General features: G+C 45.5%; 1 protein-coding gene across 4 annotated transcripts in view; it reads left to right on the top strand.

Moving 5' to 3' along the window:
* The window catches only part of sema3d (sema domain, immunoglobulin domain (Ig), short basic domain, secreted, (semaphorin) 3D), a 272,045-nt gene extending 255,426 nt beyond the window's left edge, over positions 1-16,619 (top strand). For all 4 annotated transcript variants that reach the window (XM_052033599.1, XM_052033596.1, XM_052033597.1 and 1 more), the window contains exon 18: positions 12,053-16,619. In XM_052033599.1, the coding sequence (XP_051889559.1) occupies positions 12,053-12,445 (393 nt within the window). In that variant the 3' untranslated portion in view covers positions 12,446-16,619. The remainder of the gene's footprint in view (positions 1-12,052) is intronic.
* The last annotated feature ends 4,041 nt before the right edge of the window (positions 16,620-20,660 follow it).

The raw sequence follows: 20,660 nt of genomic DNA, 5'->3' as shown, positions 1-20,660 counted from the left end.
GTGAGGTGATGTCCCTGGAGGTTATGTTGGGCTTCATTGGAAGTATGCAAGAACCAAAGGCAGAAGGGTCAGAGTGGGAGTGGATGGAGAAGTGAAGTGACTTCACCTACTCTGATGAAAGGCCATCCAGTAGAAACAGTATTTCTGTGTTTGTCTCCACAAACCCTGCCTGACTTGCTGAATGTTTCCACACTTCCTGTTGTAATTTCAGATTTCCAGTAACATTTGCTCTGTAACGTTAACTGACCCCTACCCAGTGCCACTGTGAAGCCTGTCAGGTGAAAGGAAGGTGATGAGGTGGGAGGGTTTGGGGATAGAGCCTCAAAGTGTAGGGTCAGAGCAGGTAAAAAGCTGAACATGCACAGAGAAAGGAAGACGGGCGGGGAGCCTGGGACGGAGGAAATGGGACATGCAGGCAGGTGTACGGGAGCTTCAGGGTGTGGATGTGGGGCAGTTATAAATGATGAATGATCCAGCTTAACCTCTTAATCAAAACACCCTGCACGTACACAGAACCTTCGACATCATAACACACCCCAGGACACCCAGTGGGAGAATTTTCAATTTAAATGTAACAGTCATTGGGAAGTGATGTCAAGGGAGCTGGTCAAAAGTCCGATTTGAAGGGAGGAAGACAGGCTGTGCTAGAATTCCAAACCTGGCCCTTGGCAGTATCCACAGGGAGAATTCCAAAGATTCACTGGCCTTCATCGTGAAATTTCATTCAGCTGATGGTCGATCCCTCACCCTGCGAATGTGATCCTGATCTAGGCCTTCATCTTCTGGATTATTTCCCATTGAAATAATCTCCAGAAAACAGGATGGATTGGGAACAAGAAATTGGTTGAGTTGGTGGGAAGGGGTGAATGAAGGTTGGGGAATGTTCTGGGTAGAGATGGATGTCCATAGATTGTATCCAGTGGGCTCTCTGATCTGGTGACTCCCCCTAAATCTGAGAGGGTTGGAGCAGAGGCTCCCAGCAATTCTTCAGGCCTCTTCGTACTCAATGCTTTCACGTTACCTTCTGATCTCATGTATGAGAATTGGTGGATGGAGCTGGTGTTACATCAGGACTACTCATCCATGTTTGATCATCTTTTAAAGCCACATTCTGTTTTCTTCTTCTGTTAGTTGTGACAGTTAGTGTAGATACAACTTGCTGCATGGAAAGTTGTAGTGAAACTAAATATCATATGACTGAGTCCGAGCCTCTCAGAGGTTAAATGAGAATCTGGTGCAGATAAACAATTTAATGAATGTCTGGACATTTAACCATAAATCGTATCCTCGGGCAACGTGGTGCTCAAGGTTATGAAGTTTTTGTGATCGTACTGAACATATTTCACCATTTCAGACACAATCATTCAACCTTTGTTTAAGAAACTTTATTTGCATCAAGGAGTCTGAGGTTGTGGAATATGTTTTTAATCACAGACTTTTCATATCGTTAGCCACTTTGATCAAAAGAAAGCAGGCAGAATTCAAAATTATTGATCAGCAATATGTCCGTAATCTCCAAATGACATCACAGGAAATGAATCATGTGGTGGTATTTTATTTATCAAAGGCATACAGTATATTAAGCTGCCTCAAAAAAGCCACATCAAAGATCCCCACCATCCAGGCCATGCTGTCTTCTCACAGCTCCCATTGGGCAGGAGGTACAGAAGCCTGAAGTCCCACACCACCAGGTTCAGGAACAGTTACTTCCCTTCAACCATTCGATTCTTGAACCAACCTGCACACCCCTAATCACTACCTCAGTATGGCAGCACTGGGACCACTTAGATCATTTTGCACTAAAATAGACTTTGTTTTTTTTTTGTTCTAATTGTGTTCTTTCTTGTAAAATTTGTATTTAATTTATGTTTTTCTTGTGAATGCTTCTTATCTGATGCCATGTGCCTGTGATGCTGCCGCAAGTAAATTTTTCATTGCACCTGTGCACACATGGACGTACACATGACAATAAACGACTTATGTCAGTATCGAACCAGTAAGACAGTGCAGAGGGAATGGTCATAAAGGCAACGGCATCTTGCTGCGACAGGGTGGAGTGACTCAGCTGCAACATTCCTCTAGACTGGCCCGCTCCTCAATCAGCTCCATACAGGGAGGAGATGCCACCTTGTGCAGAGACTGACACAGGAAGATGATGTGTCATTAAGTAACGTTTGCGTAAGAACTGGATTCTATGGAGAGGTGTGAGGGTTTGGGAGGGATTCCAGGACTCAGGCAGCTGAAGGTGAAGCTGCAGTGGGGGACTGCTTAATACTAGGGATGGAGAGTTGATCAGAAGTATTCTAGTATAGATCTTGGGCTGGAAAAGATGCCTAGGACAGGGGGAATCTATTAGCAAAAAAAGTGAAAGGATTGAAATTAAAATCAAAAGAAAAAGTGCTGGAGATACTCAGCAGGTCAAGCAGCTTCAGGTCAATGATCTTTTAGATGATCTGTCTTTGATCAGAAATGTTAACTGTTTCTCTCTCCACAGATGCTCCCGGACCTGTTGAGTGTTTCCAACATTTTCTGTTCTTATTTCAGATCTTCAGCATCTGCAGATATTTTGCTTTTTGAAAGGATTAATATTCATTAATTTAGCCAGTTGAAATTCCTCCCCACACAATACAAGGAGTAGAGTTATACTGGTCAAGTCAATTTTATTGTTATGTCCACAAGTACGATGAGGTACAACAGGTACAATGAAAAACAGCAGTGTCACAAGCATGTAGGTACAGACAACACCGGAATATCAGTTATTCATTAATTATATATAAAATTATACCATACAGTGGAAAACATCTGTGCAAATGCAGGACCTTAGTGCAAAACAAAACAAAGACACAATCAAGGACAAGTCCATGGTTGTACAAGAGGTGGTCCATTGTGTTCCATTGCTGAGGTAGGGTGAGGGTTGTGCAGGTCGGTTAATCCATGTATACAATCAACAGAGTAAAATGTGGGTCCAAGCTATAGTTCTGTGGGTTTATAGTTGGTCAGAACAACACCTGATCTCCCCAAAAACATGAGCTTCATTCAGGTTAGATGAATAGGATTCAGTGTTTTGCTCCGGTAGTTATCCAGGTAATACTCACAGGAGAAATCTGAACTGATTTCATTAAACCATTTGTCCAGAGTGGAGCTTATAGCATTAATGGTAGAGCTAGCTTGGGAAATGGACACTTTAGGACATAGATTCTCTGTTCTGTCTCAATCTGATATTTAACCAGGAGACACAAAATAGAAAATGGTTCCCTTGCCCAAAACTGGCTCTACTCACTTCAAGAAACACAGTTCCTGGGATACGTGTGTGCCAGCCATGCCGGGGTGGGTAACTCTCTCTCACCTCTGTATCAGAGGGTTGTGAGTGGGCATCTTATTGTAGATACTGAATAGAAACTTCTAGGCTGGTATACAACTGCAGTAGTGAGGGAGTGCTGAACTGTCAGTACAGTCTTTGAGGTGAGGTGTTAAAGTTCTGGCTGCTTTCTCTGGAAGATCCTGTAGCCTATATTGGGAATTAATCCCAGAGCCAAGACCAATATTTATTGTTTAATCAACACTGCAAAATCAGGTCATCATCAAATTGCTGTCTGTGGGATCCTGCTGTGCATAAATTAGCTGTCACAATAATGACTGCCCTTCAAAATCCCTTCATTCCCTGTAAAGCACTTGGAGACATTGTGAGCTCCTGAGCCGCAAGATAGAAATGCAAATCTGTTTCTCATGAAACGTAACAGAGATAACTTACAACAGAATAAAATGTTGTTCCTCTTCCTATTTTGAAGACCTGCCCTGGTTGAATTCCTTTGAATGGTCTAAATATTTGCACTTCCATTGTAAACGTTGTGACATTAGAAAGGAGCTCATGTCGATGATTATGTCAGACGATAATGTGGCCTGTGGGACTCATTACGGCTCCCAGACGGAAGTGAGGGAGGAAGGAAAACTGGAGACCGTCACTGGAACCAATTGACTTAGCGGGTTATTCTGTGGCCTTCACCTTTGGGTCTGCGGTTTGAATTCTGTTTCCCAGCCAGTGACCTCCTGGGAATGGACAGGATCTTTTGTAAATCGAAACCTGTCAGCGGGTCAACTGCCCCCTCAGAGGAACCAGAGTTCCCCAGTGGGTATAAAACTAACAGCTATGTTCTCGGATGCCTCGTTTTCAGCTGTTTGCAGTGTGGAGTGATGTCCTGCACACAGCAGCACTGCTTAATTACAACCTTGATACTTTGCATTGCCCTGGGGAGGATGATATTTTAAGCTTTCAGTGTTCACAGGAATGAACCTTCAGCTTTCTGCTCCCTGCCATCTGTTTACCTTCCTTCAGTTTCACCACTGGGACCTCTCAATACTTTGTGACACTCAGAGCAAACATCCACTCTCTCCTTTGCCACAAGAGAAAGCAATTGCAGTGTTTTATTTTCCCCTCTGATGGGTGTCTGAAAGACATCGTTTTAGCAGACCTCAGCTGTTGCTCTGGGGGCTGTTCACATTGGCAAATTCTGCAGAGTCCAGTTGCTGAGGCCGGGGTTATTGGATAATGCTTCAAAGAACAATATTTATTCCTGTGCTGGTCAAACCATCAGGAAGGAGATGGTGCTTGCTTGCCTTGAGTTGGGCAGAGTGTTCCTGTGTCTGAGCTGAGGATAGAAATGTTTCAGTGATCCAATGTCTGTAGCTGGTTGAACCTCCAAGCAACACACACAAAATGCTGGAGGAACTCAACGGGTCAGGCAGCATCCATGGAGGGAAATAAACAGTCGATACTTCAGGTCAAGACCCTTCATCTGGACTCAGTGACCTGCTGAGTTCCTCCAGCATTTTGTGTGTGTGTTGCTCCAATCTCTTGTGTCTCCAGCTAACAGAACCTACCCTCTTTGGGTGCTTACTGCTTGTCGTTTATTTTCCCAGGCATTTTAAACACTAAAATGCATTTGGTTTGCCCATGAGAATGGACAATGTGACTATTCACAAATAAAGGTCACAGAAGGCTTGCATTTCTAGAACACTTCTTATTGATTTCAGGACATTACATGGTACTTTACAAAGTTTGAGCTGGAGCCAGCATTGGGAAACACAGCAGCCAATCTGCGCACAGCTAGATCCCATGCTCACTAACAGGGGCACCACAATTTAAAAAGGCCAAGCAAAAAATCAAACTAAGCATTTGGGATTATTTCTGAAGGGATAGAATTGAAAAGCAGAGAAGTTATGTCAGACCTGTATCAAAACTTGTTGGATCAGTCTTGGGTGCTGCATAGAGTTCTGATTGGCACATTATACGAGAACTTGAAGCCACTGGAGAGAGTACAGGGAAGGTTAACAAGGATGATCCCAGAAACGTGAGTGTGTGCAAGCAGGAACAGGTGGATGGACTAGGTCTATTTTCTCTGAAAAAGGAAGGTTGAACCTAACAAAAGTCAAAGAGATGAAGGGTTTGGACAGAATGTATGTGGAGCAAGTCTCCCCGTGAGAAGGGCAGAATGCAGGCTGTCATCATCACAAGAGATGTCCCTGCCTTGGGAGCTGTGGGGGTGTGGAAGCTGACGCCACTGTGTGGTAGAGGAGACGGTATGGGTGCCGAATAAGCAGATGAGGGAGAAAGGAGCCGAAGGTCCTGCTGATTGATGCAGCTGAGAAAAGATGAGGAGGAGGAAGTGAGGAATGAATTCCCACAAGCACTGACTGCGTTAACTGTTCCTGTGGTCTGTCTCCTCCATAAACAGTGTAGCTGTGATCAGATCATCTGAGTCCAATTGACAGATAAACATTGGTCAGGCATTATAGAAAATGTCCTGGCTTTTCTTCAGAGTAACACTGCTTTATGGACAGGAGAGAGGGAAGTTGGTCTTGGGTTCAACACCTGATCTGAAAGGTGGCCCCTGCAACAATGCAGCACTCCCTTGGTACTGCAGGAGAAGTGGGCATTTGTGCTTCAGACTCTGGAGGGGACTTGAGCCCTTAACATTCTGACTCAGAGCCAAGAGTCCTTCCCACCGAACCACAGGGCTGGTGATCCTGCTTCCCACATTGCAAAAAGGGTTAGATAAGCTGGAAAAAGTGACAAGCCTACAAACTAGCTGCATACCAGAAGTACCAGGCAAAATGTTAGCACACAGCCTGCAGTTAAAGTTCTTACACAAACCTCTGTAAGTTGGCACCAATCACCTGTACTGAATCAAAAGATTCTGAATTCATCACAAATCAGAAAGCTACATTGGTTTCTCCTTCCACAGATGCTGCTTGACTGTCTGAGTTCTTCCAGCATTTCTGTTTGTGATTCAGATTCCAGCAAGGATGGGTTAGTAAATTTGCAGATGATACCAAGATTGGCAGAGTTGTGAATAGTGCAGAAGACTGGCAACAGATACTGCGTGATATAGATCAGCTGCAGAAGTGGGCAGAGAAATGGCAGGTGAAGTTTAAGCCGGATAAATGTGAGGTGTTGCATCTTGGTGGGACTAATGTCAAGAGAGAGTACACTTTTAAGGGCAAGACCCTTAACTGTGTTGAAGAGCAGAGAGATCTTGGAGTGCAAGTCCATGACTCATTGAAAGTGGCTACATAGGTAGACGGTGGTTAAGAAGGCTTATGGAATGCTTGCTTTCATTAATCGAGGTATTGAGTACAGGAGACAAGAGTTTATGATGCATCTCTATAGAACTCTGGTTAGGCCCCATTTAGAGTATTGCGTGCAATTCTGGTCACCTCACTATAGGAAGGACGTTGAGGCTTTAGAGAGGGTGCCCAGGAGGTTTACTAGGAAGCTGCCTGGATTAGAGGGCATGTGCTATCAGGAGAGGCTGGACAAACTTGAGCTCTTTTCTCTGGAGCAGTGGAGGCCAAGGGGTGATCTGTTGGAAGTGTATAAAATAATGAGGGGCATGGATAGGGTGGACAAGCAATATCTTTTTCCCATTATTGAGCGATCCAATACCAGAGGGCATGCATTTAAGGTGAGAGGGGCTATGTTCAGAACAAATGCGAGGGGTATGTTTTTTTACTGAGAATGGTGGATGCCTGGAATGCGTTGCCAGATAGGGTGTTGGAGGCAAATTCACTGGGGGCTTTTAAGAGGAGCTTGGATGGGCACATGAATGAGAGGAAAATAGAGGGATATGGGCATTCTGTAAGTAGGAGGGAATAACTATGTCGGCACAACATTGTGGACCAAAGGGCCTGTTCTGTGCTGTACTGTTCTGTGTTCCATGTTCTATCTGCAGTTTTAATTGTTTTCCGAAACCTAAGCAGAGCTGTGTAGGCCGATGTTCCAGTATGGTAGTGAGGATGGTGCCTTCTCCTGCTCCGTGGATGGATGTAAGAGATCCCAAGGCACTACTTCAGAGGACAGTGGGGCAAGTTTTCCTGGGTATCTGGGCGATGAGTTCTCTCCCCGACAATCTTGCCACTGCAAGCTCCCAGGAGCAGAAAGGTGCAAGCCTTTTGTTTGATTTATTCTTTCCACAGATCTGGGCATCACCATCAATGGCAGTGTTTATTGTTCATCCCCGCCTGCCCCTGAGCTGCGTAGGCAGTTCAGGGGCACCTACATTGGTGGGTTGGGAGTCACATAAACAACAGCAGATTTCCTCCCCTGAAAGATCGAGAACCACATGATTTCTGTGACAGTCTGATAGGTTCACAGTCATCGTTCCTGAGATTGGCTTCTTCTTTTATTTCAAATTTATTTAATTTCTTGAATTTAAATTCCCAGTGACTATGGTGGGATTCGAACTTATGTCTCTGGATCAGAACTCTGTCTGTTAGTCCAGCAACATAATCACTACCCTATCTGTTCGTTATCAGTTCTTTCCCTGAGGGAGCTTTCAGTGCATCACTTAGTTGACACATTCCCCTCAGTGACTGCACTTGGAGAAAGTATTTCATTGACTACCAATACTTTGTACACTATGAGGTCACAAATGTCTCAGTAAAACGCCAAGTCCTTTCTCCTCTGGTGCTCAGGGACTCATGTGCGGATATGTCACTCCACACACTGTGACCCAGAGTTATTCTGTTGTATATCTGTATCTGATGCACTTTATATGCTTTGACCTTCTAGCTAATTGCATCTTGAATGAGCACCAAGTGATAAGCGAGGTCCTAAAGCTAAGGACCAACCATTGGTGGAATTTGGGGAACTTGGTGTGGTAACTGTTATAGACATTGTCTGTTTGAGCACCAGCCATTGATTATGTAAGTGTTTGCTGGTCTGTCAGCTTCTGTTAACCGGACTGTCCATTAAGTCCTTCAGATACAGATAGTGGGCGTGAAGTATGCTTTGATGCCACAGTGTTCACACCGCACAGCTGAATTGTTTTAGCCGTGGAAAGGGGAATGACATGATGATTAATTTGTAATGTCAGAACTCTCTAAACAGGCCAAAGGAGAGGGGCGTTAGACATTGACCTGACCTGATGCCGTTGCTCTGTAGTATTTGCCTTGTACAAATTCACTGTGCAATCATGTGACTTGAGGTTTGACTGGTGTGAGCTACTGTTGCCAAGGCTCAGCTTCAGACCCTGAAGGGGGAACATACTGATTATTGTATCCCACATGTGCAAAATCTGGGTTGTGTAAGTCAGGAGAACACTGCTTCATATTTTTTAATTTTTATTCTGAAATCATCAAATCTAGGAGAACCGTGAAAAATTCAGAGATTTTTTTCAGAGTCCCCGCTCTCCAGCTGGTGGTCAGATTGGTCGCTCTTCTCACAGTGAAATGCCCCTTCTCCCTCGCGCAGTCCCACCACAGCCCTCCCTCCTGGTAACTCCTGAAGACGGTTGTCTCCTGGACTGGTCAGGGGAGTGACAGTAAGTCTGGCTGGGGAGATCCAGCCTTTTCCATGTAGTTGCTGCCCCCAGGCCTGTGAGTGGCAGGAGTGGGGCAGTTGTCAGAGATCAGGGCCGCTCATCGCCCAGGGCAGTGGGGAGGTTGGAGCTGGGAGTCGTCACCAGGGAAGGGACTGAAGGAGAGCAGAAAATGACATCATTGCTGTTGATGGATCACTTCACGGTAACCACTGTGCTACAGCTGTGCACTAACCTGGTTGATATAACTCTACTGACTACTTAGAGTCACAGAGTATTACAGCACGGAGACAGGCCCTTCGGCCCAACTTGTCCATGCCGACCAAGGTGCCCACCAAAGTCAGTCCCATTTGCCTGCGTTTGCGTCCATACCCCTCTGAACGTTTCCTATCCGTGTACCTGTCCAAACGTCTTTTAAATGTTGTTATTGTACCTGCCTCAACCACTTCCTCTGGCAGCTCGTTCCACATACGCACAACCCTCTATATGAAGAAGTTGCCCCTCAGGCCCCCTTTAAATCTTTCCCTTCTCACCTTAAACCTATGGTCCCTTGTTCCCTTTCCCTGGGAAAAACACTGCGTACATTCACCCTGTCTGTGCCCCTCATCATTTTATGCACCTCCATAAGGTAAAGCTTAATATAAGAACATGAGAGACAGGAGCAGGAGTTGGTTCCTCGGCACCTGATCCTGGTCTGCCGTTCAGTAAGATCAACCTTTGCCCAATACGTACCTTCTTGCCTGTTTTCCATAACCCTCGACTCCCCTGCTCTGGCCAAAATTTTGTCTGTCACACCCTTCAGTGACCGTCTCCACAGCTCTGTGAGAAAATTCCAAACATTCACCGCTCTCTGAATGAAGGAATTCCCGCCCAGCTCTATGCAAAGTGGGTGCACCTCTTATTCCGAAAACCTACCTCCCAGGTCGCGATAACCCCACCAAGGAAAACACCCCCTCTCCATCTGCACTGTCGATCCTGTCAGGTCCTTTCACAGAGCTTCGAAACCCAACAAGGGCAGGTGGAGTGAGGTTGCAAAATCTGATCATTGTTCAGAAATACATTACTGCAAGGGCAAACATTGATATTTAAATACATGCATCAAAATAAAGAAAACTCAATGCACATTTTAAACAATTATTTTTCATTACAAAACTAATTAAATTCCACTGAACAAATATTTATAACCATTAGAATGGGTTCAGAATTTGCTCTGTCAGATACACAAAGCCCGCTTGCCGCAGATTTTCTTTAAGCATTTGATTAATGTGTATTGATTCTCTGTACATATCTTTGCTGCCTCAGATAAATCCCAAGTGTATGATTACTTCAATATTAATGACGCTATCCCTGGGAAATGTAAATGAAGACTTTTGAATCGATGTGTGTTTCTAATTAGTTATTTCAATAATTGACTTGTGGCAAGACCGGAAAATTCGGAGGAAACATAATTGAAAACCAGGGAAAAGATGAAGATATGCTTTAAAATCATCGAGTCATACTGTATGGAAACAGGCCCTTCGGCCCAACTGGTCCGTGCCGACCAAGATTCCCATCTGAGCCAGTCCCATTTGCCCGCATTTGGCCCATATCCCTCTAAACCTTTCCTATCCATGTACCTGTCCAAGTGCCTTTTAAATGTTGTTAATGTACCTGCCTCAACCACTTCCTCTGGCAACTCATTCCATATACTGACCACCCTCTGGGTGAAAAAGTTGCCCCTCAGGTTCCTATTAAATCTCTCCCCTCTCACCTTAAACCTGTGCCCTCGAGTTCTTGATTTCCCAACCCTGGGGAAAAGACAGTGTGCATTCACCCGATCTATGCCCCTCATGATTTTATACACCTCTATAACAAACCCCTCATTCTCTTATGCTCCAATGAATAAAGTCCCAACCTGCTCAACCTCACTCAATAACTCGGTCCCTCGAGTCCTGGCAACATCCTCATAAATCTCGTCGGCATTCCTTCCAGCTTATACCTGCTGGAATAATGGTCATGCTGCAGAATTTCTGTGGGATAAGGCAAGTTAAAACACTGCCTATTGATCTTAAAAAAAATCATTGTTCCTCTTCTCCCTCAGAGTAAGGGATCTTGGTTATCTGATCTTGGTCGATGTTGGTTAGCTTCAAGTGAAAATGTGATGAAAGGTCATCGACCTGAAATGTTGCCTCTGTTTCTCTGTCACAGATGCTGCCCGACCTGCTGAGTTTTTCCAACATTTATTTCAGATTTTCAGAATCTGCCACTTTTTGCTCTTCAATTGAAAATATGTTCATTATGTGAGGATGTGTATAAATAATGTCACGTCACAGAAATGGGTGGTTGGTGAATTATCACACACTGGTGTGATGGGATGTGCTCTCCAATGATGGAGTTAATATCATGAATTGGGAATGGGGCAATGTTTCAGCAGAAACAAAATGAACAAGCTTGTATTTCTGTGGCACCATATATAAAATCAATAAAGCCCCATGAACTGGCTCCCACAGTCCAGTGAACCCTTGGCACTGCCCCATCAGTGCTGCTCCTCCCATGGTGTGGCCCTGTCAGTACTCCCCCTCTGACAATGCAGGACATCCTCAAAACAGCTCCTTGGAAAATGTCCAGCCGTCCCTCAGTACCACCCCCCCCACAGTGACTCTCCCTCAGTAATGCCCCTCCCACAGTCTGACCCTCCCTCAATACTGCCCCCCCGCAGAGGTGACCTTCCCTCAGAACCACCCCTCCCACACTGTGACCCTCCCTCAGTACTGCCCCCCCACAGAGGTGACCTTCCCTCAGAACCACCCCTCCCACAGTGTGACCCTCCCTCAGGACTGCCCCTCCCACGGTGCTCCCATCCTTGGCACTGCACTGAAGTTTCACCCTGGAATTGTTGTGCTGGTTTAGACCTGTCTCCATGACTTTCTGTCAAGGGGTCAAGGTCCCACACTCTTTCCCACTTTCAAAAAGAACCCAGGTTCAGATAAATGGTCTCAAATGGAAACATTGACCGTCCATTTCCCTCCACAGATGGCACCTGACCCGCTGAGTTCCTCCAGCAGATTGTGTGTTGCTCCAGACTCCAGCATCTGCCGTCTCCTGTGTGTGTATTACTGTTGTATTTGTTAGTTACCAACTTGTCTCTTTCACTGAGGTGTTGGAAGAGCTGACCTTTAGGTAGAGCTAGCAGAGGATTGAAGGGCCAAGTGGCCTCCTCCCACTGATATCTCATTTATTTAATTTTTGTCCCTCAGATAAAAACTGATGAACGGATCGTCAAAACTGAGCACGGCCTCCTGATCCGAAGCCTGGACAGGAAGGATGCTGGACTTTACCTCTGCAGAGCCGAAGAGCAATCATTCTCCCACACCATCGTCAGGCTGGACCTGAAGGTCATCGAGAACGAGCAGATGGAGAGTGCCCAGAAGGCTGTGGAGGAGGAGGCCAAGAGCAGGGACTTTGTCACCGAGTCGCGGCTGAGGTACAAGGATTACGTCCAGCTGTTGAGCAGTGCCAGTTTCACCGTGGATGACTACTGCGAGCAGCTGTGGCACCGTGAGAAGAGGCGGCAGAGGAACAAGGGCGTCGGGAAGTGGAAGCACGTGCAGGAGATGAAGAAGAGCAGGAACCGGCGGCATCATGCCTAGGCTGAGGCTCGCCGGGGAGAACTCGAGCTTTCGACCGAGCAGGCAAAGCCCCTCAGACACTCCACACGGTGCTGGAGTGTGAGCAATAAATAAGGCCTTCTGCCCTGACACAACATGCTCAGAGGATCAACACTGAGGCAGACCCTCTGACGGTCCAGTTGCATTCTTCTCTAAGGCTGCCTTCTATCGAACTTACAACATTCGGCCCAACAGACGACAACGCTTTCCTGCTCTGCAAGGTTCTCCCTTCACCTCACATTTCACATACAGCTCTTCGCCATCAAACTCTTCACTGGAGGACGTGCTCCAGGCAACCATTCCTCAAGGTTGCAATATCACTCTGCTTCACTGTACCCTGAGGAAACATCAGTGGGGACGTTCGGAAGTGGTGGTCATTTTTCGGACTGAATGGCAGGTTTGTAGTTGGTGATTTGAGTGTTGGATTGTTGCCATAAATTTAGTTTTGCTTCATGACCCGTTTCTGGACAGTGCAAGAAGTCACCAGAAATCTATTGGCTCCCATTCCAGGATTCAGTGACAAATGGTGATAATTACTGAACACATTCTGTCAGCTTCCTCATCAACATCAGCCCAGTATAGTGGAACAACACGATTTTATTCTTTATTCTGTAAATCGTTTGTGGTATTTATGCATGTAACTTCTTAAATGTCAGCAGAGGACGAATCTTACACAACCTTTCTCACAGTTGGTTGTGGCGTAAGATAATTACTGTGCTTCTACCGTGTAAAAGCTTTGATGGTGTTCCTGTTTTAATACTGGACAAGAATGCCATTTCTCCTTAATGTGTTGGCTGGTGGGGGCCAGAAAATCTTTTTTGGAGGGGTGGGCAAGCAGAAAGCTTGGGGATACGACAGCCGAGGACCTCAGCTATGCTGCACCTGTTTGTGTTTGCAGTTCCCTGAGGAAGCAGTTGGTTGTCACAGGGGAAGGAGTGGACAGATGTCTGACATTTCATTAGGGTGAAGGAAGGGAAGGAGACAAATCCAGCAGGAAGACTCAGATTACCATGGGTGCTGTGTGTCCTCTCAGGAGAGACCCTCCGAATGGGGCCCCTGTTGACGAGGGGGTTTGGAAAGTCCTTTCAGGATGAGCAAATAAATGGGTTGCAGAGGTGAAATAACTGGCAGAACTGGCTTGACAGTTAGTAATTCCACTTCCCAATCACCGTTGGCCATTCGGTGTTATTGTTTACTTTTCTGTAGATATTATAATGAATTTAGCAAACCCGTTTTAGCTCAAATGTATACAGAAAAGTTTTACCAGGCATTAGAGTTTCAGCAAGGGACTGGTGCACTGGAGTATATGTCACTGAAAAATAAATTCCCTGATCTTCAGCTCATTATTTTCTTATTTACAATAGTTGAGACTTCTGACAGGCTTTTTATTGTTTAGCTGAGGTATGATTTTCTTGAAATGTCATCTACAAACAAATGAGATTTAAGATCATTGACAGCCCGCAACTATTCAGCCAAGGAAATGATCTAACGTTTCCCTGCTGAGTACTGCTGGCACTCCAGAGTAGTTGTCTCTCAGTTCTGACTCCTTGAATGGCTCCTATCAGGGTGGGGAGCTCAGCGTGATGCTGAAAGATTGTCTCCTCTGGGTCCCAGGAACAACATTGTCTATTGAGTGAGAACTTCCAGCTCATTAAGAAGGGATCACTCATGCAAATGAGCAGTAAGGTCAGATTGTCCATCCCTTTTGCCTGGTGTTTGTTGATAATTGTTAAATATTCTGTTCAGACCATTGACAGATCGGGCAGGCCTGATGGATTGAGTGACCTATTCCCACCCCTAAGTTGTGTATCCTTCCAGTTCTGAAATTTAATGGTTTACTTTCATATAATATTTCTCACAGAGAAGGAGGCCAATCAGCCCATCAGGTCTATACCAGCTCTCACCACAGTCCTATTCCCCCACCTTTCCCTGTAACCTGTGGAGGAAAACGGACAGCTGACGTTTCAGGTCAAGACCCTTCATCTGGAAGGATCTCAACACAAAACATTGACTGTCCATTTCCCTCCACAGACACAGCCTGACCCACTGAGTTCCTCCAGCAACTCATTTTTTGCTCCAGATCCCAGCGTCTGCAGTCTCTTGTGTCTGCATTTCCCTGTAACCTGTTCTCTCGCACATACCCATTAACCTCCTGAACTTCCTACCTCTCACCCACACACCAGGGGCAATTTACAGCAGCCAATTAACTTACCAATCTGCACGTCTTTGGGATGTGGGAGGAAGCCGGAACACCCGGGGGAAACCCATGCGGTCACAGGGAGAACGTGCAAACTCCACAGACACAGCAGCAGCGGTCAGGTTCGAACCTGGCTGACAGGAACTATGAGACAGTGTCATGACCTGCAATACCACTGTGTCATCTGATCAGCACTAATTCAGCCAACCCAAGCTTTAAGGAGAGGCATAATTCACCACCCCTCCATAGACCAATAATCTTAAATCAGGTGTGTGGTCAGTGTTTGTCAAAACTTAATGGAGATAATTGTCAAATAAAGACGGTGACTTGCTTCATGGCTTTGGAAGGAGGAGGCAGGTGCGTGACACCTGAATTGTGGTCGGGTTGCTGTTGTCCTTTCCAAATCTCCTTCTGTAGGGGATGTCCTGGGAGCAGATCAGATTGTGCCACTCTCCTGAAAGCAGCCCAGATAGGTCAAAGTCAAAGTTGAGTTTACTGTCAGATGCACAAGTCCATGTGTGCACAGGTGTAATGAAAAACTTACTTGCAGCAGCATCACAGGCACAGAGCATCAGATAAGCAGCATTCACAAGAAAAACATACATTAAACATAAATTTATCATAATTTTTACCAGAAAGAATATAATTAGAACAACAAAAAGTCCATTTTAGTGCAGTGATCAAAGTGGTCATAGTGTTGCTAAACTGCAGTGATTAGGGTTGTGCCAGCTGGTCCAAGAACTGAATGGTTGAAGGGAAGTAGCTGTTCCTGAACCTGGTGGTGTGGGACTTCAGGCTTCTGTACCTCCTGCCCGACGGGAGCTGTGAGAAGATGGCACGGCCCGGATGGTGGGGATCTTTGATGATGGATGTTGCCTTCTTGAGGCAGCGCCTCCTGTAGATACTCCCGATGGTGGGGAGGGATGTGCCCGTGATGTATTGGGCTGAGTCCACTACTCTCTGCAGCTTCTTACGTTCCTGCGTATTTGAATTGCCGTCCCAGACCATGATGCAACCTGTCAGGATACCTTCAACAGTACAACTAGAACATAGAACATAGAAAACCTACAGCACAATTCAAGCCCTTCAGCCCACAAAGCTGCGCCGAACATGTCCCTACCCTAGAAATTACTAGGCTTACCCATAGCCCTCTATTTTACTCAGCTCCATGTACCTATCCAACAGTCTCTTGAAAGACCCTATCGTATCAGCCTCCACCACCGTTGCCGGCAGCCCATTCCCCGCATTCACCACTCTCTGAGTAAAAAACTTACCCCTGACATCTCCTCTATACCTAGTCCCCAACACCTTAAACCTATGTCCTCTTGTGGCCACAAATTCAGCCCTGGGGAAAAGCCTCTGACTATCTACCCTATCAATACCTCTCATCATCTTATACACCGCAATCAGGTCCCCCCTCATCCTCCGTCTCTCCAAGGTGAAAAGGCCGAGTTCCCTCAACCTGCTTTCATAAGGCATGCTCCGCATCCCAGGCAACATACTTGTAAATCCTGTAGAAGTTTGTTAGTGTTCGGTGACAAGCTGAACCTCCTAAGAAAGTGAAGATGCTGGTGCACCTTCCTTATGATTGCATTTATGTGCTGGGCCCAGAACAGGTCGTCTGATATGTTAACGCCCAGGAATTTAAAGCTGCTGACTCTCTCCACCACCGATTCCCCCAGTGTAGACTGGCGCAGGTTCACCCTCCTTCCCCTTCCTGAAGTCAACAATCAGCTCTTTGTTTTTACTGATGTTGAGCGAGAGATTGTTGTTGCGGCACCACTCAGTCGGGTGTCCTATCTCGCTCCTGTACACTGACTCATCACCGCCTGTGATTCGTCTGACGACAGTGGTGTAGGGTTCTTCAAAGGAAGAAAGTATCAGCGCACCATTCCCATTTCAAGAGTGATATCTTGAAAGGATAAGATTCTTTCATGTAAAGATGTTAAATATAGCGTGTCATTGTATTCATATCCTGGGAGTGGAATGTGAAATGTATATTTTGGTATTATTTTAATAAAGTAGATACTTGTATTTAAAACATTCCCACTTTGATTCTCTTCAAAGTTGCATTAAGTAGAAACAATTTCTGGAGTAACTGCCGGGTTTGTTTGCACTTTCTGGGCAACATTTTCCTGAATCTGTGTGAAAATATTGATGTAATTAAACAGGTGACAGAGGTACTGGACAGGGGCTCTTTGTTCTACCCACTGTTGTAAATCTTGTTGCAATGGGAAAATGTGTTTACCCAAATTACTGATGGCACAAGAAAGAGAAAAGCCCCATTCGGGCTGAGCAGAGCTGGTGAAAAGGCAGGGGAGAAAACATGGGGTGCAACTGCTCAAACTCTACTTTCAGACCTGTGAGTCATTTACACTGAGAGAGGGTCAGAATAGAATGTAACAGATGTAACAGAAGATACATTGTGCCATATAGGGTAATCCAAGATAATACTGACGGCTATGGACATTTATGTGAGATCCACTGTCTGGAACACATTAAAAACTCTCTTGATCTACATGTAGTAGACTGAATATACAGTTCCTAATTCCTCCAACATAGAAGAAACCCACTCAGTCCCTCGACGCTGTTTGTCATGTAATGAGGCACTAGTTGATCTGTAGTTCAATTCCTGCTCTCAGTCTGTGCTATTTCATCCCACAGCCACTGTTCACTACCTTGGAAACTCCCCTTGGTGATGATTCCCTCCAGAATCCAGAGATCCTGGTGCCCAAAAGGAACCAACGATCATAAACTTGAACTGCACGTAAACAGGTCCTTCAGCACCAAGTCCATGCCTGCCATCAACTACCCACTTACATGAATCTCATTTCTTTTAATTTTCCTGACATTCCCAGTAATTCCCTACCCCCACCTCTCTCAGATTCCACCACTCACGAGAGGTAATTTACAGCAGCTAGTTCACCTGCCAACCTGCACGTCTCTGGTATGTGGGAGGAAGCCGGGGCGCCCGGGGAACTAATAAAAAGAATGCATTTATTTAAAGATGCAATTGCTGTTGTTACCTAATTATGTATAAATGTGTATATTAAAAAAACGAAAATCTTCACTTCCCTTTTTACTGGTGATTGGCAAATCTCATTCTAATGAACAGGACTGCGCGGTACAGCCCATGTGTGGTTGGTGTAAAGCTCAGAGGCCAGATATGAAGAATATCCCATGACCTGCCTCAGCAGGTTGCAGAATGTGACGGGACTCAGTGGGGAGACCAGGGGTGGGGTGAGAGGTCAGGTGTGAGGCTATCTGACCCTCAGCACCTTCTCTCGCTCCCAGTGCTAGAGAGTGCTGGGAAAAACCTTCTCTGTGCACTGCAGTTTAATAGATGGTTCACGATGGACCTGTCAGCGAGCAGTCAATGCCTTCCAACTCACTGACACTGTTTCCTCTCCACAGGTGTTGCCTGGTCTGTTGACTATTTACAGCATTTTCTGTTTTTTGTTCAAATTTCTAGATCTGCAGGATTATTCCTTTGTCCAGTTTCAATTATGTCTTTCCTGAAGTGCAGAGTTCAAATGAACCACAAATTTCAGATTCAGATTAAGTTATTGTCACATAATCCAGGGTGCAATGAAAGTCCTTGTTCCTGTGAAGTTCACAGAGTGAACAGTGTACATGGTGATCATCAACACAATAAATACAGCAGAATGATCCAGAGCAGAGCAGTTGCCATACCAGGCTGAGATGCAACCCAGCAGGATACACATCTGTAGAAGTTTGAGTTCTCCCGGTGGGCTTCAACCAGGCCTGTGAACCACCAAAGCAGCACACCCTCGCTGTATTCTCAGAGAGGATGTTGACATTGCAGTAGGCCCAATGGTAATTTTGTTCTTTTATTGTAGCTAATAATGTTCAAAGCACACTGTGCCCTGAGCCCCTTCTCCTCAACACCCCTTGGTATCTGCTATCCAAAGAGGGCTGCTTCACACACTCATGCTCTCTGTCCATTTAAAGTTCCCCTTCATCCAAGCATTAGCTGACCTCTCTGCTGATGTGGCTTGGTGTCAGACTCAGTCTGATAACACTCCCGTGAAACACCAGGGAGATGTTTTAGAAAGTTAAAGTGCTGTATAAATGCAAATTGTCTGTAGAGTTAACTGTGCTTTTAAAACGGTATCACGGATAACTTTGGGATGCTACTCTCTGTTCTCTCATCTAATTTGGTGATATTTGTGGTGAACAGCTGAGGCCCCAGTACAGATATCTGAACAATTCTGAATCTCCTTGGCCAATCCCTTTGTCCCAAATCACTGTCTTCCACTGATTGACTAATTGATGACCCGTGCCCTGAGATTACCTAAATTTACAGTCTCTCCATTTTACCAATTACCACATGTGCAGAACCTTATCAAATGCCTTCCCAAGAGAAGAACAAAGAGGCTCTTCCTCTCACAGCACTCAAGTGCTCACGACCTTTCCTCCGCAAACCCCTTGCATCAGTTCAGACTTGTCCAAATGCTCCTCCAGTAACTGATGCTAAACTGTTTTCTCCAGTTAGCTTTGAATTACCTTTGCCCTTGTGTTAACTGTGCTCTCAGCTTCCCCCATTTCCCTTTGGCACATAAAACACTCCAATCTAAAGTCGCAGTTCCAGAGAACATTGGAAAATGCATCTACATCTGCAGTTTCTCCTCCTCTTTGTTTTAAAAAGTGAGGTTGGAAACTAGAAGCTTCTAGAGATTGGTCTAATTTAACATTTTGTCAGAAGGCCCCAGTATCTCTGTTCCCTCCCTGGATGTTGCCAGATGTGTTGGATATTTCTGCCATTGTCTGTGTGTTTCAGGATTCTACATGCTGCAGGATTTGCTATTTGAAGACCTTCATTGTGGTTTTGACTGTACAATGGAATTGGTGATGTTCTGAGGTATCTCCGATTGACAGGTGCGATTATCACTGTGACTTTACAGCTCGAGAGGCCCAGGTCCGATTCTGACCGTCAGTGCTGTCTGTGTGGAGTCTCCACATTCTTCCCAAGTCTCTGTAGATTTCCCCCAGGTGCTCCGGTTTGCTCCCACTTCCTAAAGGCATGCTGATAAGTTAAATGATGACAGTAAGTTATCCCTTTGCATTGGTGAGTGGTGAAAGAATCCAAAAGGAATTCCTGGGAATGCGAGGGAGAAAACATGGCTACAGGGGACTGGGACTGAAGAGATTGCTCCGCTGGAGATGTCATGGAATTGATGGGCTGAATGTTGTAGTAATTAGATACCCTATCCTGATACTCAGCTTCATCAGAATCACTTGGTGCAAACAGGAGAATTAAACTGCTGATATCCTCAGTGGGTTCCAATGAAGCCAATGGAATTGGTGAGGCCACACTTACAGTATTGTGTGCAGTTCTGGTCACCCAGCTATTGGATGCGATTAAGTTCGAGAAGGTCCAGAAAAGATTCATGAGGATGTTGCTGGGACTGGAGGGGTTGAGTTATAAGGCGAAATTGGATAGGCTGGGACTATTTTCCATAGAACCACAGAATAATACAGCACAATACAGGCCCTTCGGCCCACAATGTTGTGCCAACCTTTAAACCATGCCTAAGACTATCTAACCCCTTCCTCCCACATACCCCCCTATTTTAAATTCCTTCATATCTCCATATGCTTATCTAACAATCTCTTGAACTTGACCAATGTATCAGCCTCCACCACCACCCCAGGCAGCACATTCCATGCACCAACCACTCTCTGGGTGAAAAACCTCCCTCTGACATCTCCCTTGAACTTCCCACCCATTACCTTAAAGCCATGTCCTCTTGTATTGAGCATTGGTGCTCTGGGAAAGAGGCACTGGTTGTCTATCTATTCCTCTTAATATTTTGCATACCTCTATCATGTCTCCCCTGGAGTGAAGGAGGCTGAGGGGTGACCTTATACAGGTTTATAAACTCATGAGGAGAATAGATAAGTTAGATGGACATGGTCTTTTTCCCAGGGTAGTGGAGTCTAAACCTGGAGGACACAGGTTTAAGCTGAGAGGGGAAA

The sequence above is a fragment of the Pristis pectinata genome, chromosome 19, assembly GCF_009764475.1.
Source record: "Pristis pectinata isolate sPriPec2 chromosome 19, sPriPec2.1.pri, whole genome shotgun sequence".
In the NCBI taxonomy this organism is placed as follows: domain Eukaryota; kingdom Metazoa; phylum Chordata; class Chondrichthyes; order Rhinopristiformes; family Pristidae; genus Pristis; species Pristis pectinata.
This window is presented reverse-complemented; position numbering and strand designations above follow the sequence as displayed.